At 50.6% G+C, this 18886-nt stretch overlaps 1 protein-coding gene and 1 long non-coding RNA gene across 6 annotated transcripts in view; one reads left to right on the forward strand and one right to left on the reverse strand.

Moving 5' to 3' along the window:
* Positions 1-5970, reverse strand: part of HNF1A (HNF1 homeobox A) — a 17706-nt gene extending 11736 nt beyond the window's left edge. The window contains exon 1 of one of the 2 annotated variants that reach the window (XM_082699056.1): positions 5292-5970. In XM_082699056.1, coding sequence (XP_082555182.1) covers positions 5292-5617 — 326 coding nt within the window. In that variant the 5' untranslated portion in view covers positions 5618-5970. The remainder of the gene's footprint in view (positions 1-5291) is intronic. The other variant, XM_082699057.1, reaches the window with a different exon arrangement.
* LOC309848067 lies at positions 3474-16619 on the forward strand. 4 transcript variants are annotated; one of them, XR_014302804.1, is made up of 5 exons: positions 3474-3807; positions 11420-11579; positions 12392-12469; positions 13490-13576; positions 14331-16615. It is a non-coding gene; the product is annotated as an uncharacterized lncRNA (long non-coding RNA). The 4 variants fall into 4 exon arrangements; XR_014302805.1 differs by lacking the exon at positions 3474-3807 and adding an exon at positions 4585-4762 and having other exon boundaries at positions 12304-12469; positions 14331-16619; XR_014302806.1 differs by lacking the exon at positions 3474-3807 and adding an exon at positions 4586-4762 and having other exon boundaries at positions 12350-12469; positions 14331-16618.
* The last annotated feature ends 2267 nt before the right edge of the window (positions 16620-18886 follow it).

The raw sequence follows: 18886 nt of genomic DNA on the forward strand, positions 1-18886 counted from the left end.
TGGGAGAGAGTCTGGCTCTGCTATGCTGTTGCTGTAAAATCTGAAATGGCACAAAAGAGTCCAGCGTGTTTGCTTGGGTCTGCGTGAGATCCCAGAACACAGAAGAGACTAGCGACATCGACGGACTCCAGACGGGAATGCGGTGCTGGGGACAGGGGCAGAGGGACAGCGTCCTCTGCTGCTTTTCTGTGCTTTTCAAATAATGTAATATAATGTTAGACAATAGGCAATACATGCATATAGAACATTTAAAACTCAACTGTGAAAAAACAGAAAGCAAACAAACCCCCAGCACTCTGAAGCCCACCCCGTACCGCCTTTCCTCTCCGCTCTGTCCCAAGCCGCCAGCCTGGCCTCCTTGACACCACCCTTCTCAGGCGGGAGAGCCCAGAGCCTTTCAGCAGCCCTGCCCTGTGACTCCCTCTTTTTTATCAGCAGTTCCCATACACGTGGGTAGGAAAGGGAGACAGGGAGGGTCAGATTTGAATTGGTCAGCGATCGGTACCGCAAAATCCCAGTTGTGTAGAAATGATAGGTGTGAGAATCCTTGTTTCTTGAGTATTTCCCATGAACCAGGCATTGTGCTAACGGCTGGTCGTGTAAATCTTACCATAACCCTGGGAGGTAGGGACCACTTGTGTGCCTGTTTCATAGATGGGAAAACTGAGCCTCAGAAAGCCCACCTAGCTGGGACTCCAGAATCTTTGGCTTTGCCCAGATCCACCCCCCCCCCCCAGCTCTCCCTCTTCTTTCTCTCTGCATTCAGGGGCTCCCAGGATCCTCTTTCTCCACCCCTCCCCTGCTCCCGGGTGCCAGTCAGAGCCTGAAGGGAAGGGCAGTACAAAGTCCGGCCTTTGCTTCCAGGCAAACATGTTTATCTGATTCTGGAGCCAGACGGACTGCTGATGGCCTCCCTCCTCCCCCTAGCCGCAGGCATCACCCTCCTGAGCAATCCTCCCTCCCTCCCCTCCACCTTTCCCCTAGAGAGAGAACGAGCTCAGTCTCCCTCTCAGCCTGGCCTCCCTGGCTCCAACTGAAGACTTTCTGTCTCATCACTGTCCGTTTGACACTGTGTGTGTGTGTGTGTGTGTGTGTGTGTGTGTGTGTGTGTGTCCTACTTTTTCTCTGCCTGGCTCTCTCCCTCTCCGCCTCTCCTGTCTATGTGTCTATCTCTGCTGTTCGCTCTGTCCCTTCCTCCCACCCACTCCCCACCACACACACTCACTCACTCAGTCACCCTCAGTCTCCAGACACCTGACTTTCCAGGACAGTTTCCCGAACCCAGAACTAACAGGCCACGTCTCCAGGTAGCTCCTGCTTTCCCTCTAAGGGGTCTAAGAGTCTAGCCAACCTGGCTTCCCATCCCAGCATGGCGCCCTAGCATTTCCTGCGTGTGTGCCCCGCACACTCACGGTGCCCGTGGGAGGACCGACCGAGTTTCAGATAGGAGTGAACCACATAGAGCAGGGCCTGGGACATAGTAAGTGCTCAGTAAATACAACAATTGGTCACCACCATCATCATCACGGATGATGTGGTCATGGGACCCCCCCAGCCCTGCCGCAGAGGGAAGAGGGCCCAGAAGAGGTAAAGATCTGCCCACATCTCCTCTTCCCACCTCCGACGGGTTCTGGGAGGGGTCAGGCAGAGTTTCAAGACTCTGGGCCTTTGGCTTGCTGGCCCCTGGGGTTTCAGAGGGTCCGAGGCTACGGAGCTCGGAGACCAGCCAGAAGGGCCACACGTCTGGAGGGACAGTGGAGTTCTCAGTGCTTGGAGGGGGGTGGTACAGAGAAGCTTCCCCTCTCGGGTTGAACTGGAGCTCTGCTACTCACTATCCATGCAGTTAGGACCTTGGCAAATTGCTTCACCTCTGCATGCCTCAGTTTCCCCAACTATGATACAGGGCTAAAAAAACTTCATAGGTTGCCAGGAGAAGAAAACAAGTTTAGCGCATTTGTAAGCAGTCTCATGAGCTCTAGAGCACCGCATGGAAGGGAGTGGATGTGAGGTTAACAGGGAGAATGACTCCAGAGGATAAAAAGGGAAATAAACCTATCAAGGATGGCAGGCAGCCTCAAGGACGCTGCAGAGTGGGGGACTAGGAGGACCCAGGTCCAAGTCCCCGCCTTACCACTTTGTAAATTACCTTGGGCAAGTCACTTTGCCTCTCTAAGCCTTAGTTTGCTTATCTGCAAAATGGGACTATTGTTCATAGCAACAGTTTACCGCACTTACATGCTATTTAACCCTGTGGGTGTTATACCGTCTCTGCCTTGCAGATGAAACAAGGGCTCAAAGATGTGATATCAGGTGCTGAAATTAGGGTGGGGCTGAGTTGGAATTTGAACCCAGGGAGGTTGGCCTCAGTCACGGATGTTAAGACTGTCCCACCTTGCCCACTGTCTTCCTGGGTCTCAGTGCCCTGGTGCTGCCTGTTGGAGAGGATCAGAGTCCCTCAGGTTGAGGTTTGAGCTGCTCAGGGGCAGGGAGGACCCAGGAGGACACCAAGGAAGGAGCCCTGGGTACAGGATGCTCCCTTGGCCATAAGAGCAGATGTCCCTAGGGCTTCAGGGAATCCTAGCCACTGTTAATTCATGCTGTGTTTTAGCCACTGGGCTGCATATCATGGGTAAGAGTGGTGAACAAGGACACACTGGCCTTCCCTTTGAAAAACTGATGTCATGGCAGGAGACAGAAAACAGGTGAAAACAGATCATCTTAAGTACCGTTAAGGGACAAGAGAAAGTAACAGAAGATAGTGGAAGAGGGAGTGTAGTGGGAACGACATTTACATGCCGGTAGTGAGGGAGGGAGCAAAAGGAGGAGAGGGAATCGGTCATGGGAAGATCTAGAAAGAAGTGTCCAAGCAGAAGGAGTAGCACACACAAAGGCCCTGTGGTGGGAATCAGCAAATTCCATGTAACGAGAGGAAAGTGAGTAAGGGGCAGAGGGCCTGCAAGAAGAGATCAGGGAATCAGGGCAGGGAATTTGAGTTTTAGTCATTGGCCAGCTAGGGAAACTAAGGCAGGAGAAGAGACTTGCCCAAGGTCACACACTGAACGAAGAGTGGAAGTCTGAGGGAAGAGCTCGGTTCCCACTGTGACCTCAGGCATGAAGCACCCCAGTGGGGAGGCCCCCAGGACCCACCCAGCCTCTTCCCACTGTCTTCTCCAAAGAAATGGCGTCCACGGGAAACCCTGCCCCTGCAGCATCCTTTCTAGCCTGAACCTCCCCAACCCAGGGCTGTCCAGGACTTCATCAGGGGTGCCCACCCCCAACTCCCTCCTGTGCCCCGAGGGTAGAGCCCCGTTTTTTTTCCCCTCGGGGCGTTTTCAGATCCCTTTTGTTACCTGAACAATAAGTAACCCAGGTAGTTAGTTATAAACTCCGCAGGAACAAGGAGCTGGTTGATAATTTATAGCAACATCTCAAATTTAAATGGAAAGTAAATAGCATGCTGTTAGCATTAAAGAAAACCCAATCAGGGCAGGCGGGAAGCACTCTAGCCTTACTGCAGCTTGGGGTGCCTCACTCTCTCCCCTGCCCCTTCTCCCAGCTGGGAGAGAGCCCCTCTGCCCTCCAGGCTCTCCTGCTCCCCTGGGCTTCTCCAGGCCTCTCCATCTCTCCCCATGCCCCCCTCTCTCTCTCCCTCCATGGCTCCTTGCTCTCCCTCAGCTTCCAGGTCTCTGCTGGTCCCCAGGGAGCACTTTGACCTCTGCTCCCCCCTCAGGTGCTGTGGATGAAGCCTCACCCCCAACCCACCATTCCACCAAAGGGGCTGATGATCCAGAGGCCCCACCCAGCCAGGTAAGAAAGGCCCTTGGTACCCCCTGCCCCCACTCCCCCTGGAAAGCCCCCAGTCCCATCTGGGGCCCGGAGCAGGTCTGGCGCAGCCCCACCCTGTCCTTGTGGCCCTGGCTCTGGGTCTGGCAAGAACTGACTCTCTGCCCCTCCCCTGCAGCCCAGTAGGGCCCTTTGCCCTCTTCTTCCTGCCAAGTCTGGGGGCCCTGGCTGCTCCCCTGCCCCCTGCCCAGGCTCTCACAAGTCCGGGCAGACCCTGAGGCCTCCCCCCACCCCAAGCTGGGATCAGGACCTTGGACAGAAAAGAGATGGTCCCGTAGAGAGCCTCTTTGGGGCTCTTCCTCCCACTGCCCAGTCACGGCAATTGAGAGACCAAACAGAGTGGCTGTGGAGTCCCAGCTGGGTGGCTGTAGTCAAGCTACCTCCCCTCTCTGGGCCTCAGTTTCCTCATCTGTGAGGCAGTTATCCCCCGCTGCTTTCCAGCGTTCATCTTCACGTTCTCAGACCATTTGCATGTGAAACCCCAGCACAACAGGGTCGGACTGTTAGAATTCCAGCTTAGGAGCCTTTGGGGAGGGCGGTCCCTGCAGCCCCTAGACCCCTACCCCTCCCACTCCTGCTGGGTAAGAGGTTGGTTGGCCCAGGCCTCCCCAGGTCACCATCTTTACAAGTTAATGATCACAGGCCTTATCAGAGCCTTTTACCGTTTATAAATTTATAAAACAAAAGAGAAATAATAAAGCTCGTGGGTAATTAGTAACCAGGTGAGCTTTGCTGAGGAGAGGGGAGGCAGCGGGCTCAGACCCACCCAGTTCTCCGGGAGGGGACTTGGGGAGCCAGCCAGTGGATGGGGGTGCACAATGGGGAGACCTCTCATGGTGTGTGCCAGTGAGGTTGGGGGGGGCCTGAGGCTGTGTAGGAAAGGGGAACAGGTCCTGCCCCGAGACTCCATCTCCCTCAGGTAAGATCTGGGCTTTCCTGGCTTAATGCTTGGGTCCCTGGGTGGCAGAAGGAGCCCCTAAAACTCCAGCCTCGGCCCTCCTTCTCACTAACCATGCTTCCTGGCCCCAGAGCCTGTAATCTTGAGTGCTTAGCAGGGAGGTTAGGGTTTGGGGAGTGGAAAGGGCCATGGTGGCTAACAATTCCCACCCACCCTCCAGTTCTCCAGGCACATAAAATCTAGACATGCCTGCTTTTCCCTGATCTCTCAAAGCTCCCCTGGGGAATGCCCTTACTTCCCCAGCCCTGGGCTGAAAGCCTTGGCTCGTGGGGCCTTGGGACGTTGCAGAGGGCCAGGCTGGGGGGCTGAGAGGCTCTGGGCTGGGAGCAGGGATTCCCCTGAGCTCTCGTGAGCCCCATCCCCAAGAGCCAGGCTAAAACCTGCAGGTTGGGGAACTCTGGACTCAGAAGAAAGGCTAGTCAGGAGCTGGGGTGGGGGTGGGGGTCCTGCCTGGGTTCCTTGGATGCTGGGACAGGGGAGGGGTCCTTACTGCAGCAAGGTCTCCACCACGGCTTTCTGGTGGGCTGCTTCCTCAGGGCTGAGGTTCTCCAGCTCTTTGAGGATGGGCGGCGTGAAGTCTTCCCCATCGTCGTCCGTCTCGTCCTCGGAGCCCCTTGCTTCCCCCAGCCCATTGGGCAGCTCAGCCAGTTCCCCCCGACTGCCGCCGCAGGATTCCCCCTTGTCCAGGGAGCCATCTCCAGCCAGCAGGCAGGGCCCCGGCTCACCCAACGCCTGGATCAGGGCCTCCTTACTCAGGCCAGACTCGAGCAAGGCCACCAGGAGCTCCGTCTGCAGCTGGCTCAGTTTAGAAACCATGGCTCCGCCACCGCTGGGGCCACAAGGCCTAGGGCCACCAAACCGGCAGCCTTCCCCACTGAGTGGGCCGTCTCCTTGCTGGCCGACCAGCAGGCAGGCACAAACCAGGCTCCTTTCACCTACTGCCCCCCCAAACCCCACAAACCAAGCCCTGTGGGCACCCCCAACCCCCAACCCTGGCCCCAGCGGCCAGTGAATCAGGGCCCCTGCCCGCTCTGTTTACATTGGAGCTGGGGAAATTCTCCAAGGTTCATATTTATCCGTGTGCTTAGCGAAGGGACTGAACTTTGGACTTCAGCCCTGCAAAGTGCGGGCCTCATGGCAGTGCAGAGGGACGGGGGAGCCTAGGCCTTCAACGGGAGTGGGCAGAGAGGAGGGTGGGGGAGGTAGGAGGTGGGGGAGAGGGCAGCCAGAATGGAAGGAGCTGAGGGGGGGCCACGGAGGGTTTTAGGTGAACAGCTTTGGGTCCTGTCCCTGAGGACTTTTGTAGGGGGCTCAGGCTGAGACAGGACATCCAAAAGAGCAGGTTTCCCTTGGGAACTAAAGCCAGAAAGGGTTTTAGGCAGATGGGCCATCTCTCCTCAAGGTCAGGGCTAGGTCACATCCATTTTGGGTGTGGGATTCACCTCCAGGCCTCCCCGTAAGAAAGACATGTTGACCTAAGTCTAGGCTCATCTATAAAATATGACATTGCCTCATTGCCTCACAGCCCCTAAGAGCTGTGAGTAGGTACAGGGATTATCCCCATTTTACAGACCAGAAAACCAAAGGCTCTGAGATGTGAAACAACTTGCCCAAAGCCTCAGAGCTAGCAAGGGACCAAACTTGGAAGGTGGGAACAAGGCAAAGCCGGGTAGGAACTTGACTCATGTGTAAATTTTAAGGGGGCATCAGAAAACTCAGTAATTAAGGGAGCACCTGGGCCTCTGCCTTCAGCTCAGGTCATGATCCCACGATCCTGGGATCGGGCCCCACACTGGGCTCTCTGCCCACCGGGAAGCCTGCTTCCCCCTCTCTGCCTACTTATGATGTCTCTTTCTGTCAAATAAAATCTTTAAAAAAAGATTTTTTCTCAGTAATTGAGGAAAACTGCATTTTTATACAATATAGTAAAAACGAAAATTAATGCAAACCTCAAAAAAGAATTAAAAACATACCCATATAAGAGCCTGCATGTGAATGTTCATAGCGGCATTACTCACAATAACCAAAATGGGGAGAAAACATAAATATCTACCAATGGACAATTGTGTGAGTAAGATACAGTGCATCCATGGTGTGTTATGGTATGTTACGGTATGTTATTTGGCCATAAAAAGGAAGGAAAGGCAGATACTCGCTAAAGCATAAGTGGTCCTTGAAAGTATTGTGCGCAGTGAAAGAAGCCGGTTGCAAAAGGCCGCCTATGATTCCGTTTCTAGGAAATGTCCAGAAGCGGCAAATCTATACAAAGTCAATGACTGGTTGGAGGTGGGGTTTGGGGCATTGTTGGGGAGGAGGAGGGACTGCTTCATGGGTATCAGGATTTCTGTCGGGATGATGAAAACATTCTAGAATTAACTAGGTGTTATTATTATGTTATTATGTCTCACAACTCTTGAGAATAACTAAAAACCGATGAATTGAGCACTTTACAGGGTGGATTTTATGATACAAGAGTCAGTAGAATATGATTTTTAAATTCAGGCAAAAATATCTGATAGGGACGCCTGGGTGGCCTAGTCGGTTGAGCATCTGCCTTCTGCTCTGGTCTTGGTTCCCGGGTCCTGGGATTGAGTCGCTTATCCAGCTCCTTGCTCAGCGCGAAGCCGCTTCTCCCTCTGCTTGCAGCTCTCCCTGCTGTGCCCTCCCTTCCTCTCTCTGGCAAATAAATAAATCAATCTTTTTTTTTAAAAAGTCTCTGATGGGGGCGCCTGGGTGGCTCAGTGGGTTAAAGACTCTGCCTTCCGCTCAGGTCATGATCCCAGGGTCCTGGGATGGAGCCCAGCATCTGGCACTGTGCTCAGCAGGGAGCCTGCTTCCCTTCCTTTCTCTTTCTGCCTACTTGTGATCTCTGTCAAATAAATAAATTAAATCTTAAACAAGTCTCTGATGAACAAAATACTACAATTTTATTTTTTTAAGTAAGCTCTATGCCTAACCTCTGACTCCCTAAGATCGAGAGTTCCATGCTCTATCAACTGAGCCAGCCAAGTGCCCCTAAAATACATTTTTTTTTTTTTACATAGCTTTGGCTTTATTGAGGTATAACTGACAGATAAAATTGCAATATATTTGAAGTGTACAATGTGATAATTTGATATATGCATACAGTCCCAGTAATTTTAGGAGCAATTGACTTTTTTTCATTAACATAAAATGTAGTAATTGTTTCAGGGGTACAGGTCTGTGAATCCTCAGTCTTCTTACACAATTCACAGCACTCAGCATAGCACATACCCTCCCCAGTGTCCATCACCCAGCGACGCCATCTCTCCCCTCCACTCCCCAGCAACCCTCAGTCTGTTTTCTGAGATTAAGAGTCTCTTACAGTTTGTCTCCCTCTCTTGTCCTCTTGTTTCATTTTTCCCTCCGTTTCCCATGATTCTCTGTCTTGTTTTTCAGATTCCACATATGAGTGAGATCACACGACAATTGTCTTTCTCTTACTGACTTTGCTTAGCATAATAATACTAGTTCCATCCATGCACACCCATTGCAAATGGCAGGATTTCATAAAATAGCAGAATTTTAAAATAAGGCTGCAACCCTCACTCGCCTTGCCCCTAATCCCAGCCCTGTGCAAGAACGCCTCCCACCCACCCACATACACACACCCACCTCTTCCCTGTTCCAGTCAGATCCTTGACAAAATTCCTGAAATTTGTCCCCTGTGGTGGCCCTCAGTGCCCAGAAGGAGGAGTGCCGCCATTTCCGGGAGTAAGCAGGGTGGTGGTGAGGGCGTCCAACTCACGGCTCTGCAGAACTCGGGTCATGACTTGGCAGCAGAAGAGGAAAATGTGCCCTTGGCCAGAAAAGGCTCCCTGCGGAGTCAGGCCAGGCTAGCACAGACCAAGGGGCGCTGCTTCACTGCGGTAACTGCTTTCCCTGTCTGTCGTCTGCCACCCCCATTACCTGGGGCTCCAGTCCTGCTTTCCCTGGATTATGCCTTTATTGTTCTACTCCCCTTCTTTTTTTTTTTTAATAGATTGATTGATTTGATTTCGAGATGAGGGTGCAGAGGGAGAGAAACTGAAGCTGACTTCCCACTGAGCGCAGAGCCACAGATGGGGCTTGATCTGACGACCCAGAGATCATGATCTGAGCCAAAACTGAGACTCGAGAGTCCATTGTTAACTGACTGAGGCACCCAGGTGCCCCTTCCTTCCACCTTCTTTTTTTTTTTTTTTTTTTTAAGATTTTATTTATTTGTCAGAGAGAGAGAGCGAGAGCGAGCACAGGCAGACAGAGTGGAAAGCAGAGTCAGACGAAGAAGCAGGCTCCCTGCGGAGCAAGGAGCCTGATACGGGACTCGATCCCAGGACGCTGGGATCATGACCCGAGCCAAAGGCAGCTGCTTAACCAACTGAGCCACCCAGGCGTCCCTTCCTTACACCTTCTAACACCGTCCGCAGTATGTGGCTACTGAGTACTTAAAATGTGGCTAATGCCTCTGGGTGAAACCATGTTTTGGGTGTATTGAGAGAGAACGAACTTTTTTAAAACGGTGGCTCAGTGGGTTAAGCCGCTGTCTTCGGTTCAGATGGTGATCTCAGGGTTCTGGAATTGAGTCCCATGTGGAGCTCTCTGCCAGCAGGGAGCCTGCTTCCTCCTCTCTCTCTCTGCCTGCCTCTCTGCCTACTTGTGATTTCTCTCTCTCTCTCTGTCAAATAAATAAATAAATAAATAAAAATCTTTTAAAAAGGAATTCATCTCTTCAGTTTCTTTTTACTTTTGTAACAGTACTGCTGGGAAATTGTAAATTACATTATGTGGCTCCTCCTATTTCTGTCTGACGTAGGCTCTGTAATTGACTTATGTGTTGTGTGTGTTACTTAGGGTCAGTTTCCCTCTGCTACAGTGTATAAGCCTCCTGAGGGCAGGGCTTTTTCCTCTGTCTTGTTCACTGCTGTATTCCCAGGGGTTAGAATATTGCCTCGTATATACATAGGGGGTGGCCAATAATTATTTGTTGAAAATGAATAGACAGCTAAATTTCACTGCAAACAGACCATACATACTGAGCCATTCACTAAGTATAAGCGTTGGTGATGTTTTAAATTCTCAGAACAACTCCACCTAGTAGGTACTGCTGTTCCATCTGCGGGGAGTGGGGAGTGGGGAGGTGGGAACAGAGGCTCCAAGGGGTTAAATGACTTGCCCAAAGTCCCCGAGAGTCAATAGTCTGCCTCTCACCCCCAGTGCTTTTCCTCTGACGCAAGTTGCTCTGAGGAGCAACTCTGAGGAGCTCAGTGGCGGTCCCTTCACGGTCTCACTGGTTTCTAACCTGGTATACCCTGCCAGGAGGCTGCTTGCTACCCAGAGAGGTCCGCGGTTACGTTTCACCTAGAAAAGGGAACCCGAGGGCGGGGCAAAGGGAGGGGCCTGGATTCTTCCGCTGCCTCCTTTTGAAATCTAACTGCTAAACCCTCCCGCAGCCCCGTGGCGGAGCCTGGGACTCCAGACTGAAGGTGCAATTGCCTGGGGATTAGGGGATTAGCGCCCCAATGGGCGCTTCTGCTCCCACTACGCTCAGAGGCTGCTGTCTTGGGTCCCCTGAATAGGGGCCCTCCCTAAGATATGAATAAGAAGGGACACAACAAGAACGTGACCCTACTTCGCAAGCAGAAGAGGCTGCGCGTCCCCCAGTCAGGAGACAAATCTAAACAGGAGCCGTTTGCCTTCTAGAGAATGACACAGACCCTAGTTTGAATGTCACGGTCCCTATACACCACCCCCAGCCCCGCTCCTGGGGGGCCTCAGGCACTTGAGCTAGCTTTTCTTGACTCGTCTATAAAACAGGTAGGGTTGCTTAAGACAACTTTTTGTAACAAGCATGATGCAGATCTCAAACTTACTTGGTCCAAGGCACCCGTTGTCTCTAAAGTATCTCGTGCTCCCACCTGAGCAACAAACAGTCCCCCCAATAAAACCTAACAGGTTTAGTAGGTATTTAGATCAAAACAACTCTTAAACATTTATGTCCTAACAGCTTAGAGGCCACTTGAAAAAATACACATAAATAGAAAGAAAAAGGTATTTTAGTTCTTTCTTGAATAATCGTTAACTACTATTAATGGAATGAGATATTGCTGGACTCTACACAACTCAACCCTTGGGATTAGATTGGGCATTACCACCCTCATTTCCTGTTCCACACTAATTTTCGTATGATACTTGGCTTTTTATCAGAACTGCCATAAACCACATCCTCCAAAGGAACGAAGCTCCAACATTAAAACTGAGAACTATCTTGAGCTAGCAGTTTTCGCACGGTGTCCGGCAGGTGTCGCTGTGGACCGCTCAAAAAATCCTCCGCAGCCCGAATCCTCGCGCAATGGGGACGGTAGATAATTCAGTACGTGGTGGCTGTGACCTTTATTGCTATGCTTTCCTGGGCGAGCAGCGATTTGCAAAGGCATAGGCTTCCCCGTTGGCCATCGGAGATAGCACAGGAGGGATGCCCTTAACAGCCAGTCCCCACTCCCCTTTCACTTATGTAGCTGGTATATGCGTTGTTCATCCGTTTTCTCATTTAACTCCTCAGCAGCCTCACGTTGAGTACTCAGGTACTTTTTAAAAAAGACTTTATCTATTCGGCAGAGAGAGCACAAGTGGAAGGAATGGTGGAGGGAGAGGAAGAAGCAGGCTCCCCACTGAGCCGGTAGCCCATGCGGAACTCAAACTCATTCCCAGGACTCTGATACTAGGACCTGGGCGGAAGATAGAGGCAAAACGGACAGAGCCACCCAGGCACCCTGAGGTAGGTACTTTTATTCCATTTTACAGCTGAGAAAACTGAGGCTGTAAGAGGATATATAAGCAGCCCAGCTGGTGCATAGCAAAGCTAGGATTTGAACCCAAATTCCTCTGATGTCAGAATCAAAGCCCTGAGCACTATTCCATGCTTCCTCTTTTTTTTTTTTTTTTTTTTTTTTAGGCAGTTGGCTCTCTCTAAATACTTGTCACTTTTGAGCTGGTTTTGTAGATTAAGAGACTACGATGCCCAGGAACAACAAAAAACAGGTCAGGAGCATAGACTTTGGCAGTGACTGCCTGAATTTGAGCCTGGCTCAACCATTTACCAGCTGTATGACCTTGGGCAACTTGCTTAACAGCTCTGTGCCTCAGTTTCCTCTTCACTGGAATGGGCCTGAAAGTACCATCTGCCCCGTGAGTTGTTAGGGGGATTGATGAGGTAACAACACGCATGCACTGTGCCTGGCATACTGTAAGCACAGCCCAGCACTGAACGATTGTCATTACGTGGTTATTAACATGAGTGCCCCACTCCCCTTGGCCAGGCTGAGTTCTCTCCTTTTGCAGAAGTTCCATAAGAGTCCCTGCCACCCATCCCATTTGACTAATAGGCCCTGATTCTGCCATTCAAGGCCATCAGGACCTCAGGCCCACCCCCTTCCCAGCCCCACTGTGAGCCATCTCCAGAGCACACCTGGAACTCCCTCACACCCATGCTTTTGCACAAGTTCTTTTCTCTACCTGGACGCTTCCACCTGTTCGCCTGTGCCGAAGATCCTCCATGGTCTCCTCCTGACCCCAACTATTGTCTGGCAGCCACCAGAGCCTTCACCTCTCTCCCCGGAGCAGGACCAGAAGCAGCAGGAAGCCCTAGACTACGGGTTAGAAACACAGGTTCGTGTCTCCTCACTCAGAGGGTTTGATTTCGTAGATCCCAAGTGAGGCCCAAATATGCAAGCTCTTTCCATCAAAGGGCAAAGAACTCTGGTGTTCTCTGTATAAGAGTGTTTGAGAAAGATGTGGAAGGACCCGCCCTAAGCTGTCAGCCTCAGTTACCTGGGCTGGAAAGGTGTCCACAAGCAAACAAACCAACAGTATGGTTAGGGAAAGAAAAGAAAACTCAAAAAAAAAATCGTAGCTGTGTGAGGTGATGGATTTTAGCTAAAATTATTGTGGTGATCATTCTGCAATATGTACATATACTAAATCATTATGTTGTATGCCTTAAATGAGTACAGTGTTTCATGTCAGTTACAGCTCTACAGAGCTGGGGGTGGGAAGTAGATTGTAGGGACAGTTGCACAATTTTGTTGCAGTATCTTAAAACCATTAAATTGATACTTTAAATGGATGAGTATATGAAAATATTATATGGTATGGTATGTGAAAATATTTCAGGAAAGCTTTTAATAATTAAAAAAAAAGAAAGAAAGAAAAGAAGGAGGGAGGGGGTCGAAAGGAAGAGGGAGACTCCTGACTGGCTCAGTCGGTTAAGTGTCTGCCTTTGGCTCAGGTCATGATGTCAGGGTCCTGGGATCTGGTCCTGTGTGGGTCTCCTTGCTCAGCGGGGAGCCGCCTTCTCTCTCTCACTCTGCCATTCCCCCTACTTGTAGTCTCTCACTTCTGCTCTCTCTCTCTCTCAAATTAATAAAATTATTATTATTAATTTGTCTTTATTTAAGAGAGCATGAGAGGAGAGAGCATCAGAGGAGAGAGAGTCAGAGGGAGAAGCCGACTCCCTGCTGAGCAGAGAGCCCCCATGCAGGGCTGGATCCCGGGGGTCCTCGGGACTTCGGGATCATGACCTGAGCCACTCAGGTGCACCAATAAATAAAACCTTTTTTTAAAAAATTAAAAAGAAAAGGAGTCTCTGAAAGATACTGCGTGTATAATGAAGTGACTTGGTGTCTGTAGGTATGTCAGGATAAACCACAGTGAGCCCGATGGAAAGATGGTCTCCAAAGAGATATCCGCAGTTACCTTGAAATAGTGGGATTTCAGGTAATTTTTACTTTCATGCTTATTCTTTTCTATAAGATTGGAATAGTTTAACTTGAATACTTAATTTTTATGTCAAAATGAGTTTTTTTTTCTTTTTTAAGTAATCTCTATGTCCAACATGGGGCTTGAACTCAGGACACCCCAGATCAAGAGCTGCATGCTCTACTGACTAAGCCGGCCAGGCACCCTAAGATAAAATTATTTTTATTTGAGTGGTAACTCCTCCCTGCCCCCCTCCCCAAGAGCCAGGCTCCCCAGGCTATGCTAGCACCTACCGTCTGTTCCCCATCTCAAGTGTTCATCTGTGGACCCTCACCTGGTGGCAAAACCCACGATATGTCTATTCCTGGGCACGTGGAGTTTGTAAATGCTGACCCTATGCTCCTGGAGTCTGCACAGCACATGCCCAGGAAATTCTTGTAGGATGGAGCCTAGTCCACGCTTTCTGAACCTGTTTCTTACAATTTTCTTGTTGTCAGTAAAATTAGATTGTAAACTCCGTGAGAGCAGGAGGACCCTGCCTTCTTTTTATTCTCCTTACCCCTGCCCAGTTCTGATACAGGCGCATAGTGACCCTCAAGGGTAGAACAAAGACAAGAGGCAGAAAAGTACCCATGGAAGAGAGGGACCAGCCCCCGGCGCGCCTTCCTCGGCTTTGATGTCATCCTCTTCCTGGACAGCAGAGGGCGCTCTATTTCCACACCCCCCCCCACCCCACCCCCCGCCAAAAAAAGCCACCTCGGCCTCATCCTAGGAACTCACAGCACTGAAAAACTTTAGGATTCCAAGGCCCCGCCCTCATTGTTCCGGAATCAGACTGGCAGAAATTGAGAGAATCTCTTCTTTGAACAAGACCTTGGGTAGTTTTCTCAGAATCAAGCAAATTGCAGAAAGGATCTCACACAGCTCCTTGGATGTGTTCCATGTGGCTTCCGTGCATTAAGAAGCAAAAGCCAGAGCCCAGGGAGACTTCCTATAAAACAAGGACCAGGAATCAAAGAGAACAGATAAATATGTTAGCCTGGACTGAATGGGTCAGTCCCAGAGCGAGGCTGTGCTGCTGCCCACAGACCGAACTTGCCAGCTCTGTTATGTAGGAGCCGCGTGCCTGGCAAATCCCGGAAGCATTTGCTGTCCTCACCTGGTGGTTGTATCGATCCTTCAGTGAGATACACCGCTGTTGTGTCTCTGCAGCAAGCAGACATCGATGGAATGTTAGTTTTCAGTCTAATATAAAAATACCTGGTGTTTTGGGGCACCTGGGTGTCTCAGTGGGTTAAAGCCTCTGCCTTCAGCTCAGTCATGATCACAGGGTGCTGGGATCGAGCCCCACATCAGGCAGGCTCTCTGCTCGGCAGGGAGCTTGCTCCCCACCCCACCCCACCCCTCCGCCTGCCTCTCTGCCTACTTGTGATCTCTGTCTGTCAAATAAACAAATAAAATTTAAAAAAAATAAAAATACCTGGTGTTTTGAACACACACTCTGCGCGGAGCTTCACATTAACTCTCTTGGCTCCTTCAACCCTCACAATAATCCTCAGGGGTATTATCCCCGTTTCACAGGTGAGGAAATAGGCAAAGAGAGGTGTCCCAGCTAGGGAGTGTCAGAACTGGAGTCAGAGCCAGGAAGCTGTCACATTGAGGGACAAATGCCCATCAGTGACAGCCTCCGTCTAGGACATTAACCACTCCAGAAAGCATGGCTTCCCGAGTGTCGTGTCCGCCCCCCAACCCCTGGCCCTGAGACAAGGCCTTTTTGAGGAAACGAAGGGACAAGAGGGAAATCAAGCTAAACTGGGGGTCCTCGGGGCCTAGCATTGGGGTCACGTCCATTCACAGGCATCCGTGGGCCTCGAGATTCACGGATTCATGGACAATCCAAAACAGATCGGCATGCAGGAACCATATGATCGTGTTTCTAGATGGATAGATACAAATGAGCCTGGGAACATTGTTTGTTTCTGGGGGAAGGAGGGGACCCCAGAGACGGGAGGACAGAGTGGAATGAAGGCTTCTCTTTTGCACTACTTCATTTTTACGTGGTCCTGGTGGGATACAGCAGGCACTCTCGGATGAGATGGTGTGGGGGAGGCTTTCCATAAAGGGGCTCTTTACCTAAGTGGGAGCAGATGTAGAAAAACCCAAGGGATGGAGTATTGGGGCAGGGGCTGGGGCTGGTCAGCAGGCTCAGACTGGTGAGTGGTGGGAATGGCCTCCAGCGCTTTGGAGAGGGCTGTCCTGAGAGGCCAGAACCATGTGACTCCAAGCCAGGAGGTAGGAGGTAGTAAATGCCTCCACCACTACCATGCTCCTATCTCCTGCTGGTCTCTCCATTTACCAAAGGCAACCACCAGACAGACTCCCGGGGCATGGGGCAGGCTACAGATAGAAGAGCACCCCTACAGGGCAGACCTGACCACCACACAGTGGAGGTTTCCATGATACTGATGAGCTAAGGAGTATATATTTGGTCTTGGCACAGAGCACCTGAACCCTTGTAAAATGGATGACAGAGGTGACAGGGGCATCTTTTGTTCCACTATTTGAACTTAGTCCCCATTCTAGATTTAAGACCTTCCAAGATCTTGGGAATCTCTGGAGGGATGAAATTGTCTTTTTGTATGTTAATGAGATGGCTGATGGCTGGTGGGGCAAGGGCAGGGAGCTCACCACCCACAAGACCTGGACCAGATTAGAGGATTAGAAATTTCAGGTCTCGAGTTTAAGTGTCTTCCTTCAACTCAGGTCATGATTCCAGGGTTCTGGGATCCACCCCTGCATCAGGGTCCCTGCTCAGCAAATAAATAAATAAAATCTTAAAAAAAAAAAGAAAGAAAGAAAGTTCAGGCCCTTCCACCCACCCCTGACCTCTAAGGGGGGAAGAGGGGCTGCCGACCGAATTAATCAATGGCCAGTGATTTTAATCAACACCACCTATGTCACAAAACCTCCGTTAGGATCCTAAAGAAGAGAGTTGGGAGAGCTTGCAGGTTGGTGAACACACGCTTGTGCTGGGAGAGTGGTGCCCCCCTGCTCCACGGGGACAGAGCTCCTGTGGTAGGGACCCTTTCTTATTTTTTTTACAAGATTTTATTTATTTATTTGACAGACAGAGATCACAGTAGGCAGAGAAGCAGGCAAGAGAGAGAGGAGGATGCAGGCTCCCTGCCGAGCAGAAAGCCTGATTCGAGGCCCAATTCCAGGACCCTGAGATCATGTCCTGAGCTGAAGGCAGAGGCTTTAACCCACTGAGCCACCCAGGCGCCCCTCCTGCGGTAGGGACCCTTTTGAATCCCGCCCTAGCTACCTCTTCCTCTGACTGTCATTTGCATCCTTTATCATACTACTTTCTAATAAACCAGTTATTACTGTGTGTCCCTGAATCCTGGGAGCTATCATAACAGATTATAGAAACTGAGGATGGGGTCATGCATGGGGGCTTCTGATGGGAAGCCAAGTCAGAAGTGGGGGTACCCTGGGACCCCAATACCTGTGAGTGGCATCTGAGATGGGGGCCGTCTTGAGGGACTAAGCCCTTAACCTATGGGGTCTGCAATAAGCCCGCGTAGTTAGTGTCAGAGCTGAGCTAAAAGCTGAGTCTTTTTTTTTTTTTTTTTAAGATTTATTTACGTATTAGAGCAAGAAAGCGTGAGTAAGAGATGAGCAGACTCCCCAGTGCAGGGCTCCATCCCAGGACCCTGAGACCAGGACATGAGCTGATATCAAGAGTGGGATGCTTACCTGATGCAGGTTTCCCAGGCTCCAAGAGGCCTGTACAGTATTTCTACCTACCGTTCAGGGAATAAAATGCAGTCACATGGCCACCCCTAGTTGCAAGAGAAATGAGGAAATACCTTTATTCTAGACAAGATCAAGATTCTGTTGCTAAGGAAAAATGGGAAGAATGTCTGTTAGATGTGTAATTAGCTGCAAATAATCGTAGCATCTCCAGTCATTAGGCCCTTACTATGCGCCGGTACAGTGTATCTGTGGTCAAACAGGATTGACCGCTGCCCCTTCCGTAGCCAGGGACACACACACACACACACACACACACACACACACACACGTCATTTGCCCCTTCACTGTGAGCTGCCCATGTGAGACGTCTTTGTAATGTGATCCCAAGCAGGGAGGGGAAATGTTCCCTTAATGTTCCCTTAGCATAATAAGGTCAGGGTTACTGGTTCTCATGAAATTCAGTCAAAACGCTGTGACTTGGAGAAATATTAATTTCCCATGCAGATAGGGGGGAATGTTTTCAGAAGGAAATTAATCTTGGTGGCTGGAGATAACATTTGATTTCATATACACTGATACAAGTCCAGCGCTGTCTGGCATGGAAACCCCCCACTGTTCCAGCCAACCCCAGCCTCCCGCTCCTGCCCCCAGAGGAGTCAACAAATGGTGAGACCAAAGTCCCTCTGTTCCCCTCTGTGAGTCAGCAGAAACTCCGGAGAAGAAAGGCTTTTGATAGTCAGCGGACTCTGGGAACTGTGTACTTAGCAATTTACAAAAAGGGGCTTCAGTGGGGACTCTGACATTTTTACAGAGATGGGTGATGGCTGGAGTGGCAGGAGGAAGGGAGGGCATGAGGCATGCAAAGGTAGGAGAGAGAAGTAGGCGGTGCAGAGAGGAAGGGAACATCACAGGGCTGCCATTTTGTACAACTCCAGGGTCACACCCACCCACAGAGAAGAGAGGCCAGCACTGTTTCTAAAGGGCCTGTAGAAAGGAGATGACATTCGACCTTCTGGGAGCGCTGGTGGAGGAAGGAGCTCGAAAGGGGGAGGTGGCAGCCGTGACCATCCCCTGGGAAATGAAGCTACCCCAAGACTGGAGACATGGTTTGGGGTTCCTGAGGATTGGTGATTTGGGCAAAACCCAGGAAGGATGGATCCTGGCTATGGAGCAGCCAGTCTGAACCAAGACACCCGCACTGAAGCCTGGCACAGAAATGGTGGTCTTGCCAGCCTTGGGGGGTGGTTCCACAGTCTTGGACCGAGGGCATAGATGAAAGGCCAGAAGGCCCCCTCAAACACATTTTCCTGTAGAGGACTCCCATGACCTTTGTACAAGACTAAAAATAAGAAGCTGAGTTATGACCGAACATGAGTGCCACCCTCCCTGAACACGAGGAAGCCTTGGGTCAGGAGTAGTTGGATTTCAGATAAATAAAGTACTGTTCCCTTAGTATCTGTGGTGGAAATTCATATCCCCCCTTGCAACCTGCAAGGAAATGGTGTTATTTTAGGCAGATGGCCAGACCCTTCTGCAATGAGTTGGCAAAACTTGAGGAGAGGGACATGA

Source organism: Mustela nivalis (assembly GCF_964662115.1).
Source record: "Mustela nivalis genome assembly, chromosome: 14".
Lineage (NCBI taxonomy): Eukaryota > Metazoa > Chordata > Mammalia > Carnivora > Mustelidae > Mustela > Mustela nivalis.